We start from the raw sequence: 27,505 nt of genomic DNA, 5'->3' as shown, positions 1-27,505 counted from the left end.
GTGTCTGTGATGCTGTTTGAGCAGAGAGTCCACAAGCTCAGAGGCTGTGTCTTTTCCTGCCGCTGTACTTCTAAGTTATGTGCATCAGAATATCTGTTGGAGAAATAAACGAAGGAATTCATAACTAAACTAGAAAACCACAGGGCAGGGAAGCCACGACTGCTACACCAGTCAGGAGTACACAGCCTCAAGCCCTAGGCTCCTTAAGGTCTCAGAACTTAGGTCACTTACCTGTTCCTACCCTCCCCCACCCGGCCACCTCCCCCAGATCCAAAGACATGCAGTTTTGGCAGAATTATTCTCACTTTATTTCTGGAGAAGTTTGATCAGATGTAGTAACACTGATTCCAGGCGAGGACAGGGGGCATTACCCCTGAAGCAACCAGTATTCTGTGGCCCAAGGTGCCACTCCATTCCCAGACCTGGGTTCCCCCTCGGTTACAGTTAAATAGAGGAAGATCTTCCCAGGGAGTCTTGGGAGGAGGGTCTGCCTCCTGCACCCGCCTCCTCCACGCAGAGGTGTCTGAGCACAAGCTATTTACAGTATTCACATCCACTGTACCCCACCGAACCAAGGCAAATACTACAAGTGGCCCTTCCCCAGGGGGAGGCCAGAGAGGCTATGAGTGTATGTGTGTATGGGGAAGACGGGTGTCTGAACGTGTGAGCACACGGATGTACTGCGGGGCAGGACCTGCTTTCAGCCAAAGACATCATCAGTCTGTAAGGTGCAGATTAAAAACCAAGAGGAGCTCTGCCCTCAGGGCCCTGGCCACTTCCATCTTTCTTCTGTCTCTTTCTCTTCCAGACACCCACGAGCTGATATGGAGGAACCTTCACAGCTGCACCCGGGTCCAAGACAACTGCTTAAAGAACTTCTAAGGGAAAGAAGAAGGGGTAAAAAAAAGTCAGGGCTGGGGAGTTCCAGGTAGGGATGAGTGGGATGCAGCTGGGTGCAAGAGCCAGGGTCCCTACTGTCCCCACCTGTGACTTGTGGAGGCTGCACCACTGCTTTCTTGAGAAAGGCTTCTGCCTCTGCAAATGGGAGGAGTCCCTCTGCTGCTCGACCCAGACTCTTGTCCCCAGCGGTTCCCTTTGGAGAGAAGCCATTCTCCTGGTGGGCTGGAAGAGGCTGCAGGCCATTTACCAGGGACCCTGGCACCTCCTTGCTCGGCAGGCTGTAGATATAGGGGTTCAAGGTTAACATCTCATCTCCCTGAGAAGCCCAGAGGATTCCACAGCTTCAGCCTGCAGCTGTCTGCCTGGGAGTCCCTAGGGTTGGGAGCTGATACCTCCACTGTGGCTCCTGGGGGGCCAGCTCCTCTTTCTGCATAGGATCCTTCTGTAGCCCAGAAGGCCGGGTCTCTACAGCTTTCACAGGGTCTACCACAGCAAAGGAATGACCATCAGTTAGGGGCTGTTGAAGGGTGGGACTGGAGAACAGGGTTGACCAGGGCAAAGGAAATGCATGGTGGGTTTACCTGGGCTGGAATTGTTAGCTGTGGTCTCTTTTCCATCCTGCTTCTGCTTTGAGAAAGAAGAGCCATCAGGTGCCAGGGATATGTTGTCCCATTTACCTCGGTACTAAATTCCTTCTTGGCCCATACACAGAAAAGCCTCCCCCACTGCATTCTTCCTTGTCTCTGGAGGCTTTTCTGCAACCTCCTTTCTTTACCCCAACTCCCATTCCCCAACCTGAGAATCCTGACCTTGGTTTCAGCGGCTTCTGACTTCCGAGTCCTCTTCATTATCTCCTCCAGCCGCTGTGTGGAGGAGGCCCCACATCAGTTAGGCCCAAACCCAGACCTAATCCTCAACTTCCCACCCGCTGGCCCCTATTCTAAAGCTCAATTCCCTTCTAACCCACACCTGTCTTTCCTTATCCTATCTTCTACAAATCCAAGCCTGGGCCCACTGGTTCACTGCTACAATCTGCAGGAACTGGAGGTGGAGCCAGAGCCAGGCCCCGCCCCGGCAAGGCCCCGCCCCCAGACCCAAACTGTCCTGAATACCTTTCTTCGCTCTTGTCTCTCCTGTTCCTCCTTCTGAAAGTGCTTTTCCCGCTCCAGGCGCTGGCGCTCAGCTTCTTCCCGGGATCGAGCTTCGGCCTCCTCTTTCTGCCAAAGACCTCCATAAGTTTGGGGTTCCCTACTTCAGCCTTCCCTCCCGGCTAAACCCACCTAGAGCCAGCCAGGATCTGCCTGCCCGCCCGGGGCACCTGCTTCTGCAGCCGCTCCTGCTCCTCCTGCTCAGCCTGCGCCTTCTCTCGAGCCTCCTGCTCCTCCCGTCTCCGGGCCTCGGCCTCACGTTCAGCCCGGGCCTCAGCCTCCCGTGCCAGCTGCTCCTCCCGCATTCGCCTGGAGGACCCAGGAAACTCAAGTTTGGTCTGCGCCTCTTCTTCCGGCGCTACAGGGGCCCTCACAGTCCCAGAGGTCACACTTACTTGTCCCTTTCAGCCTGCAGCTTCCGCTCCTGTTCTTCCCGTTCCCTCTGTTCCCGAGCCTGGCGCCGCTTCTCAGCCAGGAGCCGAGTGGCTTCTTCTCGGTCTGTGGTGCCCGCCATGGGTTTGCTAGGGGTCACCGAGGGAGCAGTGGTAGGAGGGGCAGTTGGAACAGATGGGACAGCCGGGACAGCTGGGACAGCAGTGTCTGGAGGAAGATCCAAGACCAGGAGTTAGTACACACTGGTACAGGCTCCTCCATCTGCCCTGTACGCCTCCATGCTTTCATTACTTCAGCGATCCACTCATTCAATTCAACTGCTGCCTTTCCGGTGTCAGAGATTTGGGCAGGAGATCGTTCTTCCTGGCCCTTAACACCAATGTCTGCTGGTCCATTTCCCAGACACAGGAAAAGATGGCACCTCTTCCCCGCTCACCCTCACTTCCTGTGTACCTGCAGCAATCTGTGTCGAGGACTGCTCCTTCTGAGGCTGGGCTGGAGTGGGTGAGGGCACTGGTGAGGGCGCTGGTGAAGTTGGGGCAGCTGGCTCCTTTTCCTCAACGGTTCTGCTCTTGCTGTGGTTCTTATCCTCAGGCCCCGATGGGCTGGGGCTCTCTTTTGCCTCCTCCTTCCTCCGAACCCGCCCCTTGGGTGATGCAGTGGTGCCTCGGGGGGATGGTGGTTTTGGAGGGAGGGCATGGCCTGGTCCTGGGTTGGGGCAGGGGGAGGCAGGTCTGTGCCAGGTTGTAGAGGGAGAGGATGGCCGGGCCTTGGACTTAGGGCTAAGAGAGAAGAAAAGGGTTAGAAGGGAAGGCAGAGCACCTGGGCACTCCCCTCCCCCAACATGCCACTTCTTTGGGGAAGTGTTCCCTTAAAAAAATTGTTATTATTGTGTGGGGTGTGCATGTGTGAGCATGCATGTGAAAGCAACACTGTGGACGTGGTTCTTTCTTTCCATCTTTCCATGGATTCCAGCGATTTAACTCAGGTCCTAAGGCATGCACACAAAGGCCTTTGCTTATTCAGCCCTCTCACCAGCCTCAGCCTCCTCCACATGCTGCCTTCTGCAGGCTGGGTTGTATCCCACCTGATCACTCAGTGTTACCACTTCCTCTTGGTGCGTAGATCCCGGTTTGCAATTACAGACTCATTACTGAGAGATTTTGATTAACACCCGCCTTCCCCACAGCATGTACACTTGGTAGAGCAAACCCTAGGCCTGGTTTAGCCCACCATATCTTAAAATGAAAAGGAAAAGGGGAGGGGAGTGGAGGATGAGGGGACAGAAGAAAAAAAGAAAAAGTGTAAGCTAGGGGGTCTGTGGCTAGCCCAGCTGCACAATTAGTTCCAGGGCATCTTGGGCTACATAACAAGATCCTGCCTCCTAAAAGCAAAAACAAGAAAACAAGAACCTTTGTCAAAATGCTTTTGTAGAAATGTTTCTCAGGCCGGGCAGTGGTAGCGCACGCCTTTAATCCCAGCACTTGGGAGGCAGAGGCAGGTGGATTTCTGAGTTGGAGGCCAGCCTGGTCTACAGAGTGGGTTCGAGGACAGCCAAGACTATACAGAGAAACCCTGTCTCAAAAAACCAAAAAAAAAAAAAAAAAAAAAAAAAAAAAAAAATGTTTCTCAGTTGGTAGCATGCTTGCTGAGTGGGCACACAGCCCCCTAATGCCAGGACCTGGGGGAGGTAGAGCCAGAAGGATCATAACTCCAAGTTCATCATGGCAACTGAGCTAAGTAAGGGCCAGTCTAGGATGCAAGGTATGCCTACTCAACAAAAAAGGACCAGTGAGATGGCTCAGCAAGCAAAGGTGTTTGCCAGCAAGCCTGACAGCCTGAGTTCACTCTTTGGACCCACACGGTAGAGGGCGGGCTGATTCCTCTGACCTATGCATGCACACACATGGACAAAGTATAGTGGCACAGGTCTGTTGTAACCCCAGCTACTTTTTAGGAACCACGGATTCAAGGCTGGGCAACCTAGTGAAAAGGGGCGGAGCAAGGGTGGCATAGGACTCTAATCCCAGTTCTTGGGAGGCGGAGGCAGTCAGATCACAGTGAGTTCTAGGCTAGCCTGGTCCACAGCTAGAGTTCAAGAGCAGCCAAGGGCACACAGAGAAACCCTGTCTTAACAAACCAAAACCAAACAAAATACAAAAAGGACTGGGTTCATAGCTTAGTGATGGGGTGCTTGCCTAGCATGCAAGAGGCTGGGGAATCCATTTCTAGTACTAAGCTCATATAGGTAAGAATATGGTGAGGGCTCAAGAGTTGGAGACAGTCTCAAAGGAAAAAAAAATTAAGAAGAAAAAGAGAAACGGAGAGACAAGAAAATGGAAAGACCTGCCCTTCAGTAACTTTAAAATATTTGGGAATGATTGACAGATTGACTGTCCAGGTGACGCGCAGAGCCCCGCCCACCTGTGCTCAGCGCCGGTGGAGAGCCGGGGTCTGATGGACGCTGGCAGCGACTGGCGCTTCTTGAGGCTGCGTTCGCGGGCCAGGGCGCTCTTTTCCTTCTCATTTTCCCGCTCCTTGTCCTTCTTCTCCTTTTTCTGCACCTGGAGGTGAGGGATGGGAGCAAGGAGGAGGAGAGGTTAGCCTGGCCCCCGTGCTCCAGCCTAGATGCAACCTGTTCCCACCTGAGCTGTGGTCACTCACCGGCGCGGCTTCCAGCCGGCGGCGCGCCAGTGCGGGGCTGCCACCTGTGCCGGGCTTGCGCCGCTCTGGGCGCTCCCCAGACGGGGTGCAGCGGTGCGCACTCCGAGGGGCACTACAAGGCGTCAGGGGGCTGGCGGAGGCTGAGCGTGGGCACACTGGCACGGCTGCAGAGGGATGAGTGCGGTCGGGGTGTGGCCCGGGCGTGAGGCTGGCCCCTGCCCGGGCCCTCGTGGGGCGTCTCCCAGGGCCGCTGCCCCTACCCTGGTCCCTGCCGTTGCGGGGCAGTGTGACCGCGCTGCGACTCCGAGCCAGGAAGGAGAGGGTGGGCGTCATCAGACGATCCACAATGCTGCTCTCCCATGCACTCAGCTGCAGACTGCGATCTGAGGGGAGAACACCAGACAGAACAGGTCAATGTAAGCAGAGGCACAGGTGGAGACTAGGCACTGAACCCACGATGAGCCCAAGGACTCTCAAGAGGACAGTTACCCCCACCCCAAGTCACACAGGGTCACGCTTATATATATATATATATATTTTTTTTTTTTTTTCTTTTTCTGGTGTTCCTTTTGCAGACACAGGCAACAACACACTAAGCAAGGGACTGGGAATATATCTCAGAGGTAGAGCGCTTGGCTGTCATGCAAGAGGCCCTAGGTTCAATTCCCAATACCAGGAAGAAGAAAACAAAACAAAACAACCCACCCCCCCCCCAAAAAAAAAAAAAACAACCCTAGGCCAACGCCCTGCATCACTTTAGGAGTGCCTCCTACCAGTCTCCCCAGATGCCAGGGCTCAAAACTGTGAGCCAAGGAAGGAGTCATAACAGGATCTAGGGGAGACCCAACTGCCCTCTCCCAGGTCCCACAGTAGGGCCTGCCTCTCCTGTTTTCATCATGCTGGCCTGGGGGAGGCATGCTTCTTGGATTTGGGGCAGTGTGGGTTCTTGTGCTCCTCCAACCAGCCGTTAGGAGTGTGAGACAGAGGCAGCTAGAGGGCCTGGCTGCCCTAGGCCACCCTGCTCTGTCCCTTCAGCTGCTGGGTTATTTTTAAGCTTCTGTCAGGTGGGGTTGGTACAGCAGCTGATTTGGTTGCTAAGCAACAGAGCAACCAAATAAAAGCTAGGGAAACTTTATAAATAACTTTAACCATGGTTCTCTCATACGTAAGCACCGGGGCATGGTGGGAACGCGGGAGCTGTGCCACCTTGGTTGGTCCCAACTTTGGACCCAGCCAAGGCCAAAGCAGGTGCTTGAAAGGCAGAGATGGCAGGGTTGCATGGCCCTCCAGGGTGGAGCCAGAATACCCTCACCCTAGTATCCAGGCTAGCCTGACACATGGGGGCAAAGCCACCTGTTTAAGGTTGGCCCAGGCCAGCCAGCTGTGGTTGGAGAGAAAGCAGTTTGCCAGTTACCACCCCAGCCCCTAGCCTAACCTTCTCCTGAGGCCCCTGCCAAGCTTTCTGTCCTCTAGGCCATTGTCCTTTGTCTCTCCTACAGGACACTACTATGTCCTGGGGTCCAGACCCAAATGCTGGCTTCTCTAAAGGGCACAGAGCCCAGGGTGGACTAGAGTAGAGCTGGACCCGAGTATGCGGGAGGGCTCCAGGGATGAGCACTCTTGCTGAGCTCTGGAGGGGGCTGGCTACAAGGGGCTCTGGAGGGGGAAGGCTGAGCCTTCTCTTACTTCTACTGGGGGAGTTCCAGAGCGTGGCAGAGGACTTTGAGAGCCGCTTGTTGATTATAGAGTCCACGTGTTTGGGCAGGTTTACTGCCGACACGGAGCACCTGCTCCCACCTGGAGGGGAAAAGACACGGCATTAGGGCCGGGCCAGACGGGAGCCAGGGGGGGCACTGAGGCCTTCCATGCAGGATGCTCTGAGGGCAGGGTGGGAGAGGAAGGAGCGGGCAGGCTAGGATGGGGAAGAGGCTTGATTTGGCCCTGGGAGAGGGAGGGGACAAGGGAGATGATCAGAAACAATCCCGATTGAGGGAGCCAATGGAAAAGGAGCAGAGGGAGGAAATGGTGGGAAACTAGAACTACAGCCTTCTTGGCCAGACCAAAGGAAGCCACTGCCTAGGGCTGGGTGCTGCAACCCCTCCCCACAACCACCCAACATTGGCACTTGCTGACACTGCCCAGCCAAGGCGCTATGGATACAACACCCACATACTGGGACAATGCAAAAACGCTCCTAAACAGAAGACCTAAACAGTTCACAGTTGCTTGCACAAATCCACATTCCCACACATTTATCCAGACAGAGACAAAGACATGCAGACGTAGGCATACACAGTGATGGATACTTACGCATGCACACATGTATGTAAACATGCACAGACAGAGAAACACAAGTAATATGCACACAGGCAGAAACATGAAGTAACCTGACAGTTGATGACAGCTTACCACGGGCCAGGCACTGTGCTGGGCACCACATACATGTCATCTCACTTGATCCTCCAAACATCTACCTACAACCTTGGAGGCAAGCAGTGCTGTGATCCCCCATTTTACACATGAAGGAAGTGAGGCTTGAGGAGTTAAAGGTCACACATGGTCAGAATTCGAACCTAAGTCTGACCTCACTGAGGTATCCAAATTCCAAAACACAGCCTTACAGAGCGGGCTAGACAACACATCATGAGTACACACAGCAGGCGAGAGACATGAAATACAGAACCTTGTCCTTGTATAAAGACAGCCAAGCACAGTGGTACATGCCAGCAAGGAAGCAGACCAAAATCCAGAATGTGCCTATTAAGAAAACTCAGACAAAAAAAAAACCAAAAAACAAAACTACCTTCCAAAACAGAGGATGGCAGTTCTCTTTAAGTACTTAGGTCTGCAGGGCATTAAAGTCATATATATGACTTTATATATCATATATATTAATATATATCATCAATGAACAGTAACTGACAGGAGCAAAGCATTTAGCAACTCCTAAGATGACAGAGGTTTGAGGAACAAACCAAGTCAAGAGAATCCATTTCTGGTTTGACAGTGGAAGTCCTTAGGAAAGGGTGATTTGGCTTACAGACCATTCCAGAAGATACAAGTCACATGAAGCAAGACACACCTACTGCAGGGAGTAGCCAAGGCCTTGTGTGTAGTGTTCCTTTCCCCAGCCCTGCCCACCCACCTGCCAGCACTTCTAGCCCACTCACTGGTCTTACGTCCAGGGGAGCTGTGATGCAGGGCCCCTGCCCAGGACCAGCGCTGTTGCCGGATTTCAGCCCATGTCTTCTTCACTGACCGCTGGATTGCTGCTTCATAGCGCTCCTGGGGGCCAATGGGGAAAAGGTCTGGGCTCAGGATCGGCCACCACACCTAGAGAAAGTCCTCCCCAATCCCAGGCTCCTCCTGACTGACTACAGGCAACCAAAGTTACTGACTTGGCTGTGATTCAAACCCATGTATGATAGATCCCTATCCACGGTCTTGGAGAGCTTTTTTTTTTTTTTTCCCATGGGCTTGAGTCACTTCCTGGGTGTACGCGTTGCTTCTCTGATGATGGGTGGGACTCTCCTTGCCTGGAATTCCTGAGTAGAGTCACGTCTCCCTAGTACTGAGGGTCCTGATCTTGGGGCTACCAGACAGGACTAGGCTATCACGTCTTTCAAAGCCTCAGCAATGCTCAAGTTCTACCCACATGATGGATGTAGGGATGTTCACAGATGCGTGTCTGCACACACAGAACAGACTCCTCGGCCTGTCACAGGCACATGTGGGAGCAAATGCATCTGTATGGACAATGTCACACAGGGACATGTGTGGGTGTGGATGTGTACTTCACTACTCCACAGACACTGGGCACATGTGCATGTAGCCCTGAAGACCTGTGGGAACTCCGTTGAGATTGTGAAGACTGTACCTTGTTTTTCTCGAGCTTCTGCCTCTGCCGCTCCTCCAGGGCAGCCCGGCGCTGTTCGGCCTTAAGCCGCTGCTCCTCCAGCCGTCGGCGGCGCTCCTGGAGTTGCTTTTCCCGGAGCGCCTTGGCCTTCTCTTCCTTCTCCAGCCACACTGCCTTCTTGGCCGCTAAGGTGGGAATGAAGGGGCATGTCCTGAGGGGGTTCTAGTCGCTCCCAGCAGTCTGCGGTCTGCTACCTCAGCTCTGGGCCATCCCTTCCCTGCCTGTCTCTGTGAAGCCTCCACCCTCAAGATGCTCCATTGGTATTTCAGGGCTTCCATGGAGATGTCTCCCACAGTGGCTGGAGGGTGAATGAGCTCATCACTGTGACACCCCACCCCACCCCTGTACATAACTTGGAGGCCAACTAGACAAATTTCAATATATGGTATATGATAGTAATGAACAGTGGTTCTCAACTTTCCTAATGCTGCAAGGCCTCATGTTCATGTTGTGGTGACCGCCCCCAACCATAAAATTATTTGGTTGCTACTTCATAATTACATTTTTGCTACTCTCATGAATCATAATGTAAATATCTGATATACAGGCTATCTGCGCTGGGCAGTAGTGGCGCACACCTTTAATCCCAGCACTTGGGAGGCAGAGGCAGGTGGATCTCTGAGTTCGAGGCCAGCCTGGTCTACAGAGTGAGTTCCAGGACAGCCAGGGCTATACAGAGAAACCCTGTCTTGAAAAACAACAACAAAAACAATAAAACAAAAAATACAGGCTATCTGCTGTGTGACCCCCAGGTTGAGAACCACTGGGATAGCGCATGGATCTGAGGTAAGATAGAGGATCTGGGTCTGAATCTCAGCTGTTCACTAGCTCTAAGGCAAGTGATGTCATCTTTTCCAACCCAATTCTTCCTCAAAATGTGCCAAGTGGATTAAGTGAGATCATCAAACACATGGTATTCCAGAAGGGTCTGTACTATTTATTCACAGGAGGCTGGGGACCTTCGATGAGCCGATAACGCTACACAAACACTCACCCAGGTACTTGGCCCGCTCTTCTCGGCGCTCTTTGGCAAGCTTGTGTCTCTCTCCTGCCTTCTTTACATCTAAGCAGAAGGAAGAACAAAGGGTCTCCTAGGGCAACTGGCTTCAGACTTTCCTTTCAGGCCTCACCCACCCCACCTTCCTGTCCCCATCCTCCACGTAAGTAACCCACAGGGTCTGACACTGGGGACATCACACACCTTGCTTGGCAGGAGGGCTATCGGAGGCTGGCACTGTTGTTGGGGATGGTTGGCTGCTCCTTCGAGAAGGCTTGGCATCCCGTGGTCCTGTGGCTGTGGGGGTGGGTCCCCTGCTCTTTGTTTCTGAGGATGGGCATTCTTCTTGTGAGGGAGCTGGCTGAGGTGAGGTCTGCCCTGTGGGATTCCCTGGTTCCAGTGGGAGCTGTTTGGGATTAGTGGCATTCTTCATGGCAGGAGGTGTGTCCGGGGGAGTGTCAGGAACCAAGGCTGACATCGGTGTTGGTGGTGGTGGAGGGGAAGGGTCACCTTCTGGAGAAGGTCTTGGCTCTTGGGGGATCCTGGCTAACACAGCTGAAAGATCAGTACAAGAGAGGGAGGGTCAGAGTTTGCACATGCATGGTCAGTTCACACAGCAATCTGCCCTGTCCAGTGGACTCATTCATTCTTTCATTCACTCATGGATATTCTATCCATGTGCCAGGTCTAGTATATTCCAGGTATTAATGGCATAATGTTGAGAGGATAATCAGGATTCCTGCCTCTAGGGAGCTCAGCCTCCAGTAAGGTAGACACATGGCAGCAGACAGGAAGAAGAGCATCGGCATAGCTCAGCTGACATGGTTAACCTGAACACGACCAAGTGCCAGCTGAGCTGCGATGGGAAGGGTGAGCTGGAGTTGGCAGAGCACGGAAAGCGTCTGGCAGGGAAGAGCTGGCTGCAAAGGGGCAGGTGGAGCATGGAGTGTTGGAAAAACAGAGACCTAGTTTATAGCACCAAATGGACCTCTCTTTCACTTCCCCTTTTAAACAAAATTACATTTATTCATTTATGTGTATGTGAGTGTGGGTATCTATGAGGAGACATGCCGCGGCGTATGTGGAGGTTGGAGAACTTGTGAGAGTTGTCTCTCTCCTTCCACTTTGTGAATCCTGGGGACGGAACTCAGGTCACCAGGCGCTGAGGCTGGTGCCCTTCCCACTGAGCCATCTTGTTGCCCATCCATCCTCTCTGCCTCAGATCATACTCTGCAACCCAAGTATACTAGGGCTGGGCACATGGGGCCGGTCAAGAGGAAGGGCAAAGGCATGGTACCTGTGGGATAGCTGCACTGCCACAGTCATCAGTGGGGTAGACAGTCAGCTGCTATAGATGTCTGTCTGTCTGCAACTCCCCCCACCCCTACTCACCCTTAGATTTATTCCTTAAAGATATGACTATTTGAGACTGGAGAGATGGCTCAGTGGTTAAGAGCACTTGTTGCTCTTACAGAGGACCTGGGTTCAGTTCCCACAGCTCATATGGTGGCTCACAGCTATCTCTAATGCAGTCCCTGGGGATCTGATGCCCCGTGTGGCCTCCACAGCCACCAGGCACCGATGCAGTACACATTCGAAGACAAAATACTCACACACATAAAAATAAATCTTAAAAAAAAAAAAACAAAAAAACAAAGAAGAAATGAATAAGGTATGATATCGGAGCTGGGCCGTGGGCAGTGGTGGCGCACGCCTTTAATCCCAGCACTCAGAGGCAGAGGCAGAGGCAGGGGGATCTCTGTGAGTTTGAGGTCAGTCTGGTTTATAGAGCGATTTCCAGGACAGCCAGGGCTACACAGAGAATCCCTGTCTCAAAAACAAAACCAACCAACCAAACCAACAAACTCCCCAGATATGAATATTGCTAAACTTTGTGGTGGCACACACCTTTAATATTAGGAAAGCTAAGACAGGAGGACTGCCGTGAGTTCAAGGCCAGCTTGACTACATAATGAGTTTGAAGCAAGCCTGTGTTAAATTCACACACCCATGCATGGTGGCACAGAACTGAACACCGGCACTTGGAAGGCTAAGGAGAAGTGTTTCAAACAGGTCGGCCTAGCTACACAACCAACTGTAGACCAGCTTGCCTCAGAAAGAGAACTTGTTAAATATTACATCAGAGGACAGGTTAAAAAACATGTTAGCCCTGTTCTAATTTTTGCCACCTGAAGACAGAGGGGTAAGCTATTCACACTCCAAGCCTCTGTTTTCCAATGTGTGAAGTGGGTCCGAAGAGCCCAGTAGTCAAGCCTACTCCAGACTCTCTGTAGATCTTAGGTCACCTCCAGCTCTCCCAGAGAGAATTCTTTTCAGGTTGAGCCCTTATGTCATCTGCAGGGACCCTCTGGCCACTTAGGGAGTTAGTGAGGACACAGTACTGACAGATGGGTACAGACAGTATTATGGGAAACTTTTTCATTCTTCCTGGGGACTCCTGCCACACCAAATCTAAGATTCTGTCCTGTCTTTCAGGACATGTAAACTCCTCATCCCTGGGACAAACTGTCTGCAGGGAGGAGACACCCCAGGGAACTGTCTTTGGGATTCCACATATCCTCATCTAAGAGGTAGGCATCTAATGGTTTGGGTTCAAAGCCAGATGATACAAGCATGGACCCTGGCTTTCCTGAATACCGAGTGACTTTGAATTGTTGCAAACCTGCTGTGTGCTACAGCTGCTCTTCTGTAAAGCACGGACACTCCTTACTTACGTCTCAGCATTGAGACATTAGCCACTGAGACTCACACATGCATGAATATATATAGTGAGACTGGTTCTCTATGTAGCCCTGGCTGCCCTGGAACTTGCTAGCTATGTAGACCAGGCTGGCCCCAAACTTACAGAGATCCTCCTGCCTCTGCCTCCAAAGTACTAAGACTAAAAGCGTACACCACCATCAATATTCACTAATATTCATGTCTTACTGAGTGCTTCCTACATGTAAAGCTATACTCTCTTTGCATATCCTGGTTCTAACTTCATTGTTTATGAAGAAGATGTTAACATCTCTTTCATAAAGACAGAGAAAGGCCGGGCAGTGGTGGTGCACGCCTTTAATCCCAGCACTTGGGAGGCAGAGGCAGGTGGATTTCTGAGTTCGAGGCCAGCCTGGTCTACAGAGTGAGTTCCAGGACAGCCAGGGCTACACAGAGAAACCCTGTCTCAAAAATAAATAAATAAATAAATAAATAAATAAATAAATAAAGACAGAGAAAGGAAAGCACAGACTAGGGAGAGTCCTTTTTGTTTCCTTTGAGACGGGGTCTCTCTCACTATGAGCTCTAACCTGGCCTAATGAGAACTGTTGTCCTCTGGCCTCCTGTTTTTCAGTGCTAGGGTTCCAAGCATGTGCTAACACATCCAACTTTGAGATCATGTGGCTAGTAAGGGACCCAGTGTGGATTTGAACCTAGTGTCACTGGCAGAACCTAGGCCAGCAGTGTGGGTTGTGATACCCACAGGGGTCACATATCATATATTTACATTATGATTCATAACTAGCACAATTATAAATAGCAATGAAATAATTTTGTGCTGGGGAGGGGGGTCACCACAACATAAAGAACTACATTAAAAGGTCCCAGTGTTAGGAAGGGTGAGACCCACACTGGTCTTGGCCCTTCTGCACAGACCTCGAGCACCAATGTTAAGCAGTATGAGGGATGAATGGTAGGCAGTTAATTACACTACCACCCCAGTTTCTACCTTCCTTCCTCACTTTTTCCTCTTCTACTTCCTGTGTTGCAGGCAATGTTTTCCCTCATAACTCTCAACCCTGCCAGCCCCAAGGCAGGTGACCCAGCTCTTCATACCAGCCTGAGAGGTGACTGGTCACTTCCTAGCCAGGTGCAAATTCCTTAACTAACTTCACCACACAGCACTAAGTGTGTTGACTAAGCATCCACTCAGTGAAGCCTGGCTGCTCCTTCCATGAGGCAAGCAAAGGTCCTCCCATGAAAGGATTTGCTCAGGGTCATAAAAGTCTTATCTGGTGGGGAAAGATTCGAACCCAGGGCTGTCTGAGGCCAAAGCTTGGGTGGGTAAGTCTTAGCTTAAAGGCCGAGGGTGAGGCTTATGTAGCATCCTTCCTCAAGCACCTGTATGTGCTAACAGGTGTTGCAAGGAAACTGGTAGGCAGGTGTTTGTCTACACCCAGGCAAATCACACCCACCAGGTAAGACTGTGAGTATCTAAGTGGGGCCCAAATGCTGAGAGACAGAAAAGCTGGGAGGAGTGGGGCATCAAATACAGTCAAGGCTTCTGGCTGTAGAGTGGACAGGCTGATCCCTGTGTCGGGGAAACCCTGAACGTAGCTGAGCCTCTGTCCTCCCTGAGTTGCTGGTACAAATGCTAACTGTGGACACCGTCTCGGCCTCCTCAAAACAGCACCTATGCTGAAGAAGCCATCCACTTCCCCTCTGCCAGACCTCCTCTAGCTCAGGCCTTCACCCAGGGCCTTGACCCTACTCTCTGAGAGGTCAGCGGGCACCTCCAGGCCACTAAGTCACTAGTCTCATTCTTACTTGCCACACAGACACAGCCAACCCTGTGGTGCTTCTTCAGACAACACACTTTTTTTTTCTGGCTGCTTTGCTGGCTGGGACTTGTGTCTCTGTCGGCCCCTCCCTGACTTCCTAACCTTTCCCTGCTGCTGTGTGCCCCAGGGCTGTCAGGAGCTTACCTTTTTTGTCCCCACACTCTGAGGTGATGTCATCCGACATTATCCCTGTGCTGACAGCAACCAAATTTGTTTCTCCAGCCCAGACTTCTCCCCAGAGGACCAGTTTCAGTCCTGTAACTCCCTACCTGACACCCTGGATGTTTCATTGATGCCCTATACTTAACCACTCCCCCACTTCCGTTCTTCCCAGCCCAGCTATTGAAGCTTCCCAGATCTGGGAGTCATTTTAGACTGTCTAATCCCAGCAAATCTTTTGGGCTTTTATTTTCAAAATGTACCCCAAAGTCAATCACTTTTCACAGCTTCCAATTCCTTGCTCCACCCCCTTGCTCTTGTCTCAACACAACAGCAGGGGAGATGGATTAACAGTAAGTCAAATCACATCATGACTTCCCTGAAATCCCAGAACACACCCCATCTCATGAAGATGAGAACCCCAAGTGGCCACCCCAGTCTACGGCTCTACAGGACACCCTCCCTCTGCAGCCTGTTATTTCTTGGACACCATTTTCCTTTTCCCTTTTTCCTGGAGTTCAGTCCCTCCAGCCACAGTCTCTTATGGCCCTCTGCCTTAGGCTGCAACTTGCAAGTCCTCTGTAGGAAGTCTTTGCCCCCATATGCAACTAAGCTCATTCCCTACCCGGGCCCCCACCCGTCTCCTGTCTCAGTGAGGTCTGCCTTGATTTAAAACTATAAGCAGAGGGCCAGTGAGATAGCTCAGTGGGTAAATACATGTGCTGAACAAGCCTGGTAGGTAACCTGAGTTTCATCCCTGGATCCCATAGAATGCTATGTCAGTGCACACACAAGTGTGCATGTGCGCACCTGCATACACATCACACATATAATAATAAACAACGTTCTACTAAGCATTAAGTGCATTCTTGTTTGTTTTCAGTACTAGGGCTTGAACCCAGAGCCTCTGACACACTAATCAAGTACTCGACCACTGCACTGTGTCCTCAGATTTTGTGAGTTTATCTTGAGACAAAGCCTCACTAACTTGCCCAGCCTGACTTCTGAACTCACTCTAGAGTCCAGATGGGCCTTGAAATTTCCATAGCTCTGCTCCAGACAGCTGAGTAACTGGGGTTCCAAACCCGTGACAACAAGCTTCTCCTTTTCGTGATTTTTAAAAAATATGTGTGTGTGGGAGACATATGTCCACATAGGCCATAAGAGATCACTGGGTCCCCTGGAGCTGGAGTCTCCACGGTTGTTTGCCAGCTGACAGGGATGCTGGGACCAGGCTCTGGTCCTCTAGGAGAGCAGCAAGGAGAACTTTCCACTGAGCCATCTCTCCTGTTTTCTTCATTCCTATTTGCCTTATTATTTTGTGGTAAGATCATTTTATTCCGAGGCATGAAGGTGGAAAGGGGCAGAGTTCAGTGAGATCTGACGTCCCTTGCAAAGCAGGATCTTCTAGAACTGTCACCATAGAAAGCCTCTTCTTAGATGCAGGGTTCTGATATGTTGCCTAGGCTGGTGTCAACCTCGAGAGTTCCAGCCACCCTTCTGCCTTAGCCTCCTGAAAACCTGGGACAACGGGTGAACACCAATGCAGTTGGTTCACAAACCCCATCTTAACAATATCCCCACTCCTGGCCTAGGATCCCCAAAGGGGACAACTGTCACATCTTATCTCTAGCACCAACAGATCTGGGGACCTAAATGTCCCATAAACACTTGAGAAGTGAAGGCGACCCGCTCTGGAAGAAAGCATCGCCATTTCTTACCTGGAGTTCAGATTCCTGCTCTACCTCACCCATCCCTACTCTGCTCCCCACTGAACATTTGCAACCTCAATGTGTCCCACTGCTCTGAGGATACAGGTGAGATGCTGGAGCTGAGTCCCCAAGTCTGATGGAAATCTAAAATCCGGCTCCCTCTCCACCATCCATTTAAACCCAGCTTGTCCAGTGAACTCTAACTACAGACCTTTTTTTAAAGTCTGGTAACTATCCAAGCTCCTTCTTGCCACAGGGTTTGCAGGGCTCCTTCCCTTCTTTTCATTGTTAACTCTTGCTTCTCCTAGTGGCGCCCCCAGGCATTCTCTGACTTCTCCAATGGGCACAGAATCCTTTATTACACCCCGCTGGCTTCACAGCTTCTTTTTGGGGCCCTGTCAGACTGTCAAGCTTTGCTGTGTGGTTCTTTCCTCCTAGACAGAGAAGAGCCACTTCTGCTTTGCTCACTGCTCCACCAGCAGCAGCTACAACAATGCCACATTTAAGGAGACAGTCACAAAGTGCTTTGAATGACAATAAAATGCCACACCAGGAGGCCACCCTAGCCTAGAGCAGGTGCCTGTGAAGGAAACACAAAGAACAGATCTGCTGGATGTAGTGGTATACCCCTTTCATCTCTGCACTCCTCTCTGAGTTCGAGGACAGCCTGATCTACACAGCAAATTCTAGGATAGCCAGGAGGACTACACAGCAGGTTCGTAACAGCCAGAGCTATACAGTAGAGAGACACTGTCAAAAGAGAAACAACAACAACAAAAAACAAACAAACAAAAAACAAACAGATGTGTGGCTATGTATTTTGAAATGATGAATATCAAAAGGAAGAAAGGACCCCCATTAAAACAGAGTTTGGGCAGCTCCCTGGACAAAAGCACTCAGGTAGACTTTCACAAAAATAATGAATGTTTACTCCAGCAGCTAAACAAGAAAAACTTCTCAGGAGGCAAACAGGACGCTTGGAACTACTTTTGTGACCTGGCAGGCTACTGACCCTGAATACAAATATTCCCTCAGAATTCTGCCAACCCTGACAAAATGTCACCAGGATGGCATTATCTGGAACGACTTGTGTTAAGCCAAATTAATTCCCGAGTTAATTATCTATACAATATGGTTGATTCTTTTCCGATTATTCACCTCAATCAAATATGATCTTAGGTTACTTAACTTTATCTTGCTTTTGGACTGTGCCAGGCTGGGAGGTTCCAGCCACTGCCAATTTTCTTCTGCTATGTTGATATCCACCAGAAGTATTTGCTAAGAACTGGATAAGCAGCAGATAACTTGTATTTATTTCTTGGCACAAAAAAAATTTGCAGGGCAAAGGTGCAGGATCTGGTTGCATGGTGATGTCAGAAGGTCCTTTCTTTCCAGAAGCTCCTAAATGGCCTTCTGACACCATCGGGTCTGCTGAGAGATGGGGGGTCAAGTCCCCAGTGGGCCTGCAGCATGTGTGGGGTACTAACTACTTATAGTCCTTTCAGGTAGGTTTCTGTTACCCCAACACAAATGGATGGATGGACAGACGTAGGTGGGAATTTACCTATACAATGTGTAGTCACCCAAGCATGAAGCACATGCCTATAGTCCCAGTACTTGGTAGGTGAAGGCAGGAGACTCAAGTGTTCAAAGCTAGCCTCAGGTATAAGAAACCCTGTCTTTAAAAAAAAAAACAAAAAAACAAATCAAATGCAGAGCAGTGGTAATACACACCTTTGATCTCAGCACTTCGGAGGCAGAGGCAGGCGGATCTCTGAGTTCGAGGCCAGCCTGGTCTACAGAGTGAGTTCCAGGACAGCCAGGACTACACAGAGAAACCCTGTCTCAAAAAAAAAACAAAAAACAAAAAAAAAAACAACAAAAAAAAAAACAACCAAACAATAACCCAAAACAGACAAACAGTCAAAAAGCAAAAAGGAGGGCTAGACAGCAAGACTGCCAAGGTGTTTCCAGGCATAGATGTGTCTCTAAACCCTAAATTTCATGACTGTGCGAAAGCCCTGATGTCCTCTGCCAAGTCCTAAGCCATGGCTTTTTTTGTTTGTTTGTTTGTTTGTTTGTTTGTTTGTTTTTTCAAGACAGGGTTTCTCTGTGTAGCCCTGGCTGTCCTGGAACTCACTCTGTAGACCAGGCTGGCCTTGAACTCAGAAATCCACCTGCCTCTGCCTCCCAAGTGCTAGGATTAAAGACATGCTGCCACCACTGCCCGGCAAGCCATGTTCTCTTATGTCATTCAATTCTCGTAACCATCCTAAAGGGAAAGTACTAAATATTCCCTACTCTGTCACAGGTAAATTAACTGTTAGTCATACTGAATAGCGTGTCCCTGTCCGTGTCAGGGTTTGAACCCCGTGTTGCCCGATGACAAAATCTTGTGTCATGCTGCTCTTGCCTGGTGGACAAGCCTTTCCTCAGGCTTCTGTCTGTTCCCTAAGAAGGAAGTGACTCGTTGGCTCCCCCAGGGAGGTTCCCCCACAAAAGTGAAGGGTGCAGGTGGGGCATGCAGGCCCTGAGCTAAGAGCTCAGGAATGCAGGGGAGGCAGGCTCCTGCCTAGGCTGGCCAACAGGAGGCAGGGAGTGAGGCCCCAGACCAAGGAGTGGAAGGGAGGTCCATCTCCCCGGCAGGGCAGTTTGTCAGGTGAGAGCTGAGGGAAGCAGCAGGCAGATCCTGGGAGGGAGCAGCAGGGATGATGCAGACAAAGGAGACAGGACAGACAGCTAAACACCTCCAGGTGGCTTCTGAGGTGTCAACATCAAACCTGACAGATGAGGATAGGACAGGCAGGGAGAGAGCAAAGACAGACAGAAAGACAGGTATATACATCAGAGAAAGACAGGAGAGAGACAGAGAGGCAGGAGACATACACATCACACACACACACACACACACACACACAGAGAGAGAGAGAGAGAGAGAGAGAGAGAGAGAGAGAGAGAGAGAGAGAGACAGAGACAGAGACAGAGACACCACCCAGGAGAGGAAGCAGACAACATAGACAAGGGCGCACACAATGATGGTCAAGACCCTCATTTCTCACAGGAAAGAGACTCGGGATTCAAAACTTTACATGCACAGAAACACACAGAAGGCTTGTGCCACGTCCACCTAAGGATATAACTACCTTTGTTTCCATCCTAATGGGGGAGGGTACACCATCACCCCACTTTACAAACCAGAAAAGCAGATTCTGAGAATTAAGGCACTTGCTAAAGCCACACAGCTGGTGAAGGGTAAAGGTGAGGTTTGCACAGTCAGGTTAACTATCCCCAACTACCCTCACTGCTATGGGGGTCGGGGGAGGGTGTTCCGGGGTTTCTCCTACTGGAGAGATCTGGGCTGGGAGAACAGGATGGGTAGGAAGGACAAAGCCTGAGGGAGGTCTGGATGCTGGGCCAGGACAGGTGTTTCTTAAGAGCATTTGTCCTGGCCTGGAGGAACAAGGCAGTTGTAAGCAGTTACACTGGGAAAGGCCAGCCTCCCCCAGAAGTGGGAGGCAGGGTCCTGAAGCTAGGCTGAAGCTTCTGTAGCCTTAGTGAGTGAGACAGAGGTCTGAAGGAGATCCCTGGCAGGACTGGCGGCCATTGTTTCCTAGCCTCCAATCAGGAGCACCCACTTCCTGTTATTTTAGGCGGCAGGAAATGACCCCATCCAGCAGCCCAGGCTCCACTGTGTCCCTCCCTTAGCCCCAGCCCACAGCCTGAAGAGTGAGCCTTTAGCCAGACTATCTATCATTCACCACTTGAGTCCAGTGTGCTCAGTCTCCAACCTGACAGGACTCACAGGGAACCCATGAGCTACCAGGGAATATTGTCTGCAAGGGAAAATTACCACAAGGCCCACAGAAGTACATTTTGGAAAGGAAGTGGGACAGACCCTGTCACTGGCTTGCTTGGTCATGATAATTCTGCATAAAGATTTGGTGCGGAAACTTCAAATCCTCTGGCTGCCAGTACCTAGCTATGTGGATTTGGGCAAGCAACCTTACCTCTCTGGGTCTCATCTATAAAATGGGGAGAAAATTAGTCCCTCCTCATGGGATTGTCATGAGGAACAAAGGAGAGGGGACACTGCCCGGCATAGTGAAGGTCATGAACAAATGGTAGGTGAAGGGACAGGAACAAGAAATGGGAGTTTGGAGATCCAAGGAATCACCTCCTTCCCTAGGTCCAAATCTCCCCTGACAGCTGAGGAGGACCAGCAGTATCATGTTCCTTACTCCAGGCACCCCATTTCCCTTGGGGGAAAGAGTTGCAGCTGAGAGGTGAAGGAGGAAACACTACAGGCTGTGCCCCGGGGTGCCAGGCAGAGCTACCACCAGCCAACAAAGCTACATTATCTAAGCCTGCCTCTCTGACTCCCTCCCTGGCCCGGAGGGGACCCAAGGACATGATTCCCAGCTGCTTATGGCCTCCATTCAAGCTCAGTCAGACCTGAGACCTGCACTAACTGCTCTGAGTGCCTCCACTCTAGTCTGGGGCCTTGCTTTCAGCTTCCGGATCCTTTGCTCACCTCTGCCCCACTAATAGCCAGTGGCCATCCTTAGGGGGAGAAGGGCTAAGCTGGCCTAGTGCCCTTATTCCTCATTTGCATATGCGTGACTGCACACTAGAGGCTCATTACAGAGCCCACCAGTCCAGTGAGGGGACTGTCCGGCAGTGGGAGGCGGCAACCATGTTGGCTGTTGCACGGATATCTGCGGTCCACTGGGTCAGTCTTCAACTTCTACAGGGTCTGCCACAAACAAAGCCTATGTTCTGCAGCACTACGCTGGCAGGCAACCATAGTGTTTGCCCTTCAGAGAACACATATCTGCTCCCCGACTAAGTCGGAGTAGGAGTAGGTACCCACTGCATTTACCACCTCAGCAGCAGCAGCACCCTACTGTCACATGGTGGGGCCACAGGACAATGTGTGAGGCCTGACTCCTGTTTCCTCTCCTCCTGCCAGGGCCCCACATCGGAACAGCAGCCTCTCTCTCATCCAGATGTGCTTCAGCGCCTCACATCAGTCTAGATGTCCCTCACCCGGCATTCTGCCCTATTTACATGCTGACACCCCCCCCCCTTCAATTCTAATGGTGGTCCCTCTCTGGTCCTCAGACTTCTGACAGAATTAGAAGTGGTATCAATATAACACAAACCTAGGCTGGCATTTATTGAGTACTGTGTCCCAGGGGCTAAGTTAAAGAGCCTGGTGCCTCTGAGGGGTCATTTCTAGCATTATTCTTACTTTCTAGATGGGAGAACTTAAGAATCAGGGTAAGAAACCCCCCACACCCCATCACACAGTGGAGGCTATGACACCGAACTCATCCATCTATGCTCTGAACTGCTTCCCAATTCCTGCCCTCCCCCACAGTTCACGCCTCCCTGCTGGCACCAGTTGTAAAGAGCCTGACCACAATAATGGTAATCACACTTTACCCAGGGTGTCTGGTGCCTGCATGCCAGCCTCCTTTAGGTTCATCATCTCCCATCAACCACTAGAGGCTCATGGCACAAACCCTGCTCCCTGTTTTCCCGGGGAGTAGAATCCCCGGGTCCAGTGCAGTAGCCAGGAAATAGCTGCCTGGGATGCCATCCAGGCCTTCTGACTCTAAAGGGGGTGCCACCCTTGTCCCCTACCCCATGCTGTCTGTTACAGCTCGGTGTACAACTAAGCACCCAAAGAGAGTAGGGTCATGTCACCAACACTCAGAGACTTAGATCATTGCCCCATACTCTCCCTGGCACATGCTACGGGCCTGTCATTTACACCCAGGAAGCCTTTGCTTCGGTCACTTTCAGATTTTCAATGTGTAGAGACAAGCCATGATCCTGACCCAGCTTGTCATGTAACTCCATCTAGGTCCCTGTGTATGGAAGAGTCTTCTCATCCCAGGTCTCTGCAAGTGGCCCCTCCACACTCATGTAGGCCCTCAGTAAAGCCAAGCATCCCACCCCTGCCCCCATACTCGGTCTGGGCCACCCATCCAAGTGCCCTAATTTTAATAAACCAGCCCTGGCTAAGGCTGTCCCTGCCCTCATTCAGGCTCTTGTGTACACCCCAGTCCAAGGACTCTGAGGTGCAAAGTACCAGTAAGCAGATGGCTAGACCAGGCTGGGCTTCCCTAGGTGTCCCCTCTCAGGCTCCATAGAGGCAAGACAAACCCAACCACCCTTGTTGCCAACACAGTCTGCAAACCTCCAGAAGGCCATCACTCATAAGTCCCCTCCAAGTACCCACACGGACACGGAGGGGCCCACCCACAGCCAAGCAGTCCCACACCCCTCATCCCAGGAGCTCTCCACACCTATAGATACTCTCATTCTGGGCCCCACACCCCAGGGGGCAGGGAGGTGACAGGATTAGGCTGGGGACTCTCTGGGGGTGTGGGGGATGACTGTGTCAGTGGATCAAGACTTGGGTCCTCAGTAATCATGCTTTTCCCTCCCCTTCCAGGAAGAAAGAGTCCTCCCTCCAACACCAGGCCCAACCAGAATTCTGTCCCCACCCCCTCATCAGCTGCTCCCAGATCGAATGGGATTTGCAGAAGTCCAGGACACTGGTGGTTGGTGGGGTGAGGGGTGGAAGGGAGAGCTTTGGTGGTCTAGGGTATTGAGAGAAACTGTGTGTGTGTGTGTGTGTGTGTGTGTGTGTGTGTGTGTGTGTGTGTGTAAAGCATCCAAAAAACCTCAGTCTGGGGCAATGATGTGGCATGTCGGGAGTGCCATCCTTGAGCCTTCACCTCATTCTACAGACTCTGGCCCAGAGAAGTGACATGGTGCCGGCAGGACCTCTGTCACTCCTGTCCTAAATCAGACTGGGTGGGCTCTGAAGTAGGCCTGGCTTTTGGGAAGGCGGCCCACTCCCCAGCTCCTGCCCGCGCCCCAAACAATACCGCCTCCCCCTCCCCCTCCCCTTTATCCGGCGGGTTACTTGGCAGCCACCGCTAGAGACCTCCCCCTCGTCTCCCTCCCCTCCTGGTCGGCCCGCAACAGCAACAGGCCCTTTGCGCGGCAGCTGGACGGATGGGGTGGGGGCGAGGTCTGGGCCAGGGCCTGGGCGTGGGGGTACGAGAGCCTAGCTTCGGTATGCATGGTTCCAGACCTGAGAATCTGGTCCCCTAATACACACACTAAGGCTAAGGTCACACGTGCTCACGGAGGATGGAGAAGACAGCAGCTCCAGATCAGTAAAAGAGGATCCTCAGAGTCTGGGGTGGATCTCGAAGGAGAGTGGGGGTGGGGAGGAGAGGATGGCACCGGGCTGCGGCAGAAGGGTCACCCCATCGATTCCCTAGGCGGGTTCCCACGGATCCCCATGCCCTGTGCGTCCCGGCGCGGAGGCTGGGGGGGAGGAGGCAGCTGTCAGAAGATGCGTCCGTGGCCCCGAGCCTCGGCGGCCGCCGCAGCCTTTATTTTTAAACTTCTAAGTGGTCAGAGGGCGCGGCGGGGGAGGGGTCCCCGCCCAGCCGCCAGCCTCATCCTTGGCCGCCCCGCGGCTACTCGGCCTCCCTCCGGGCTCGCTCTTGTGTGGCTCCCGGCTTACCTACGGGTGCGCCCGGGCCGGGCTCCACACGCGGGCCACTCTCCATGGCTGCGGCGTCACAGGAGATGCGGGGGGGGGGGGGTCCTCAGCCGCGGCGGCGGCGACGGCCAGAGGCCAGGACCGGGGTCCCGCGGCGCATCCCGCCCGGCCCGCCCAGCGGGCAAAGACTCAGAGGCGGCCGCGCTCGGAGTGGGAGAGGTCGAGGCCGGTGGCTAATGAAGTTCTGAGTAGCCGGCTACCCGGGGTCGGTCCTCCGCGACCGAGATTCTCCTCCTTTGCCCCGCGCCGGCTCTGTCCTGGTCGCGGCCCAACCCTATTGTACCGCCCGGGCTGGGCCTGGCCTCTCCGAATGTACCAAGTGCGCGGGGGACGTCCGCCCCCGCAGTGATGGAGTACAGAGCCACCGCGGGCACAACCAGAGGGCTCCGACTCCGCCTTGCGATGCAGCACTGGGAACCCCACGACGCTCCTTCTGTGGTCGCCGCAGGGCGGACGCCGAGCTGGGTGGACGCTGCGGGCCACGCTGCCTCCCCCTGCGGCCGCGCGTTGGTACGTGCCGCGCGCCTGAAGACTAAGTAGGGAGCTCTCGGGTGACTCACCCGCCGCTGGGACTGGGGGAGTGGGGAGCTGGGTTGGGATCCCCTACTCTCACTCTGGATGCTGGAGGCTTCAGCGTCAAGTCTAAATTCTCTCCCAGGCCTGCCTCAGACAAAATCTTCATGAGGGACGTTGCAACGCTTGAAGAACGGTCTCATGGAGACTCCTAAAAGGGCTATCCTTTCTCTTTTCTGGTGATGGCTGCGAAGGCGCTTTTTCCTCTTGCACTCTAGGGTTGGTGTCTTCTCTGTTTCTCTAGGAGTAATTACAACCCTGTAAGGCTGCTTTACTCAGGTCTCTAATCTGCTGGGGCCCTCCTTGCTCCAAACTGGGTGGTCCTAGCCTTACCTTCATCAGAAGACCCCACCCCCACATCTCGCCAGAAGGATTTTCTTTCCTATGGCACGTCGCAATAAAGAGTAGTAAGCCTCTCTTCACCCTCCTCCCTGAAAATATTCCGGCTCTCTGCTCTGGAGTGGGCTCTCCTATCTTCTGGTTCTATGCCCGGTGAGGTGAGGGCCTTAGCCAAGTCAGGCTTGGCCTGGGACAGGGTGCAGAGAGCTTGCTGGGAAGGTGGATCGATAGTAGAGGTGCTGGTGCAAAGAGGACCAGACTGGAGGGAGGAAGGGGGGCCCGCTGGGCTCTGCCTACTCTGGCCCTGCTCTTTGTCCTGACCTGGAGGTCAGTTCTCTAGTTGTCCACAGATTAGGGCCAGAGAGGTACTGTCTCCGGGCCCCTCATTCCCCTTCCAAACACTGGACCCTCCTTCCTTAGAATTCCTCCACAGAACAGTCATTCAAAGGGAGAGGGCAGAGAGTAAGACTGTAGAGGTTCAGACAACCTAGAAGCAGTCTCTATCCCAGTAAGTGTAGTAAGTAACTGGAGCTTTGAACCTTGTGGGGGGTTGGGAGGATTGGACAGGACTGGAGGCTGAGTGACTTTAGAAAAGGATGGAGCTAAAGGACAGCAGCTAGAGCTAACGAGTGACAACTCTGAAGTTGATAAAATAATGGTAGTGGACTTGGGGGTGTAGTTTAGTCCGTAGTGGCTGCCTAGCAGGCACTAAGCCCTGGGTTTAATTTCCAGCACCACATCAAGCAGGAGTGATGACACAGGCCTTCAGTCTCCACACTTGGAAGGCTGAGGCAGGAGGATCAGAAGTTCAAGAGATGCTTCCGGAAAATGGCTTGGTGGGTAAAGGCGCTTTCAGTCAAACCTGAGGCTCTGAGTTGGTTGGATTCCAGGGACTCGCTTGGTAGAAGAGAACCAGTCTCTGCAAGTTGTTCTCTGATCTCTGCACTCATATGTAGAACAGATCTCTCTGAGTTCGAGGCTAACCTGGTCTGCAGATTGAGTTCCAAGACAGCCTGGGCTACACAGAGAAACAAACAAAACAAAAACAAAATAAACAAACAAAAGAAAAAATATATATATTTAAACAGCGTCTCACTGTATAGCCCTGGCTGGCCTGGAATTCACCCTGTAGACCAGAATGGCCTCCAATTCACAGAGATCTGCTTTCTTTCTCCCTAGTGCTGGGATTAAAGGCACATGCCACCAATTTTTATAAGTAAGGAATATAATAAAGAAAACTCCCTTTAAATAGTATTATAATAAATAAAAATCCCTGGTTATGGGGCAATTTTGAGGGCAACTGGGATGTGTGAGATATGCTTCACAATAAATAAATAAATAAATAGTGCCAGGAAGTATTTTGAGGGTCACTGTAAAGATTAAGTAAGACAATGCAAATGAAGCACTTAGCGTAGCGCCTGGTGTGCAGGAAGTGCTGAGTAAATATGATAACGATGATGATGATGGTTTTGATGATGAAGGGAATTCAGATGTAAAAGGAGATTACTACCATGATCTTCCATATTTGCTGTTAGTCATCTGGTCTGCAGGATGAGGTGATATATGGATGATAGCGTCCATAACTGTCCTTTGTGAAGCCAGTGGTCTAAGGTCTGCATTGTCCAGAGCTGGACATAGGCTCGCACGCAGCCCTGCAGAGTTTATATTGAATAATTCAGGAGCAGAACCCAACAAGGGGCCAGCCCTCTGGGGTGGTTCTTCTCCTACCTCCCAGTCCTGGGATAAAGATGGGAGGGGTGGTAAGAGTCCCACAGTGGGGAGTGTTGTGGAATAAAGAGGGGAGTGGACTTAAATGGGGGTGGGGCTTAAAATGCTGCAGCCTCAAAAGTAGATCCTGGGGAGCTGTCGAAGATCAAGATTCCAAGCTGGAGAAGATATGAAAACTGGAAATCTGCACTTGTATCTGATCATCTCGGATTGACTTGGGGGAGTTCTCTGAGTCGGGCAGGGGTAGCTCAGGTGTGTGGTGTTAGCCTGCATCAGCGGTCTTCCACCAAAGGCATCTTTGCATTCACAGACACTCTGGAGGGCATTTGTCAGTGTTTAAGGACACTTTGGTTGTTACAACTGAAGGTGCTATTGGCATCCCGTGAATGCAAGACAAGAACATGGCTTAAAAATCCTACAACAGTGTCACAACAAAAAATTCTCAGACACAATGTTTGAGGTACCAAAGTTGGGGAGCACTGCAGACCAGCAGGCTGTCTGAGAGTTAGCCAATGGGAGGGGCAGGTTTCCTGGCCAGCAACAGCTAAAGGGTTCTGACACAGCTGAAGGGCCCATAGGGACCCTGGGAGGATGCTTTTCGGGGAGCCAAGGCAGGGTTACAGTCCTATAATGTGTTTGGGGTAGGCAGGTGGAGTAGACACTTCTCTTCCCTCCCTGTAACTGACCAGAACCCCAAGCCCAGCAATTGAGGATTAGCAGATTTGTTTGTTTGCTTATTTATTTATTTAGAAAGATTGGTACCTTTATATTTGAAGTTATGCGGGAGCTCCACATGCCTTCTCAAAGAAAGTGCAATCATGGG

The 27,505-nt window shown here is 51.8% G+C and overlaps 1 protein-coding gene across 15 annotated transcripts; it reads right to left on the bottom strand.

Annotated features, from left to right (window-relative positions):
- Positions 1-284: 284 nt before the first annotated feature.
- Map7d1 (MAP7 domain containing 1) lies at positions 285-24,330 on the bottom strand. Of its 15 annotated transcripts, none has more exons than XM_034502354.2 (18): positions 24,004-24,290; positions 10,223-10,573; positions 10,016-10,084; positions 8,983-9,146; positions 8,276-8,390; positions 6,792-6,902; positions 5,366-5,488; positions 5,106-5,269; positions 4,866-5,005; positions 2,895-3,223; positions 2,444-2,648; positions 2,219-2,357; positions 2,013-2,117; positions 1,710-1,763; positions 1,482-1,524; positions 1,293-1,383; positions 985-1,178; positions 285-878 (listed from the first exon to the last, which is right to left on the bottom strand). In XM_034502354.2, exons 1-18 carry the CDS (start codon positions 24,047-24,049, stop codon positions 868-870), a joined length of 2,454 nt encoding a protein of 817 aa, XP_034358245.1. In that variant the 5' UTR covers positions 24,050-24,290; the 3' UTR covers positions 285-867. The 15 variants fall into 15 exon arrangements, with proteins under 15 accessions (XP_034358245.1, XP_034358244.1, XP_034358246.1 ...); XM_034502353.2 differs by having other exon boundaries at positions 1,482-1,527; positions 24,004-24,287; XM_034502355.2 differs by having other exon boundaries at positions 8,285-8,390; positions 24,004-24,285.
- Positions 24,331-27,505: the final 3,175 nt, after the last annotated feature.

Source organism: Arvicanthis niloticus, chromosome 5, assembly GCF_011762505.2.
Source record: "Arvicanthis niloticus isolate mArvNil1 chromosome 5, mArvNil1.pat.X, whole genome shotgun sequence".
NCBI classification, from domain to species: Eukaryota; Metazoa; Chordata; class Mammalia; order Rodentia; family Muridae; genus Arvicanthis; species Arvicanthis niloticus.
This window is presented reverse-complemented; position numbering and strand designations above follow the sequence as displayed.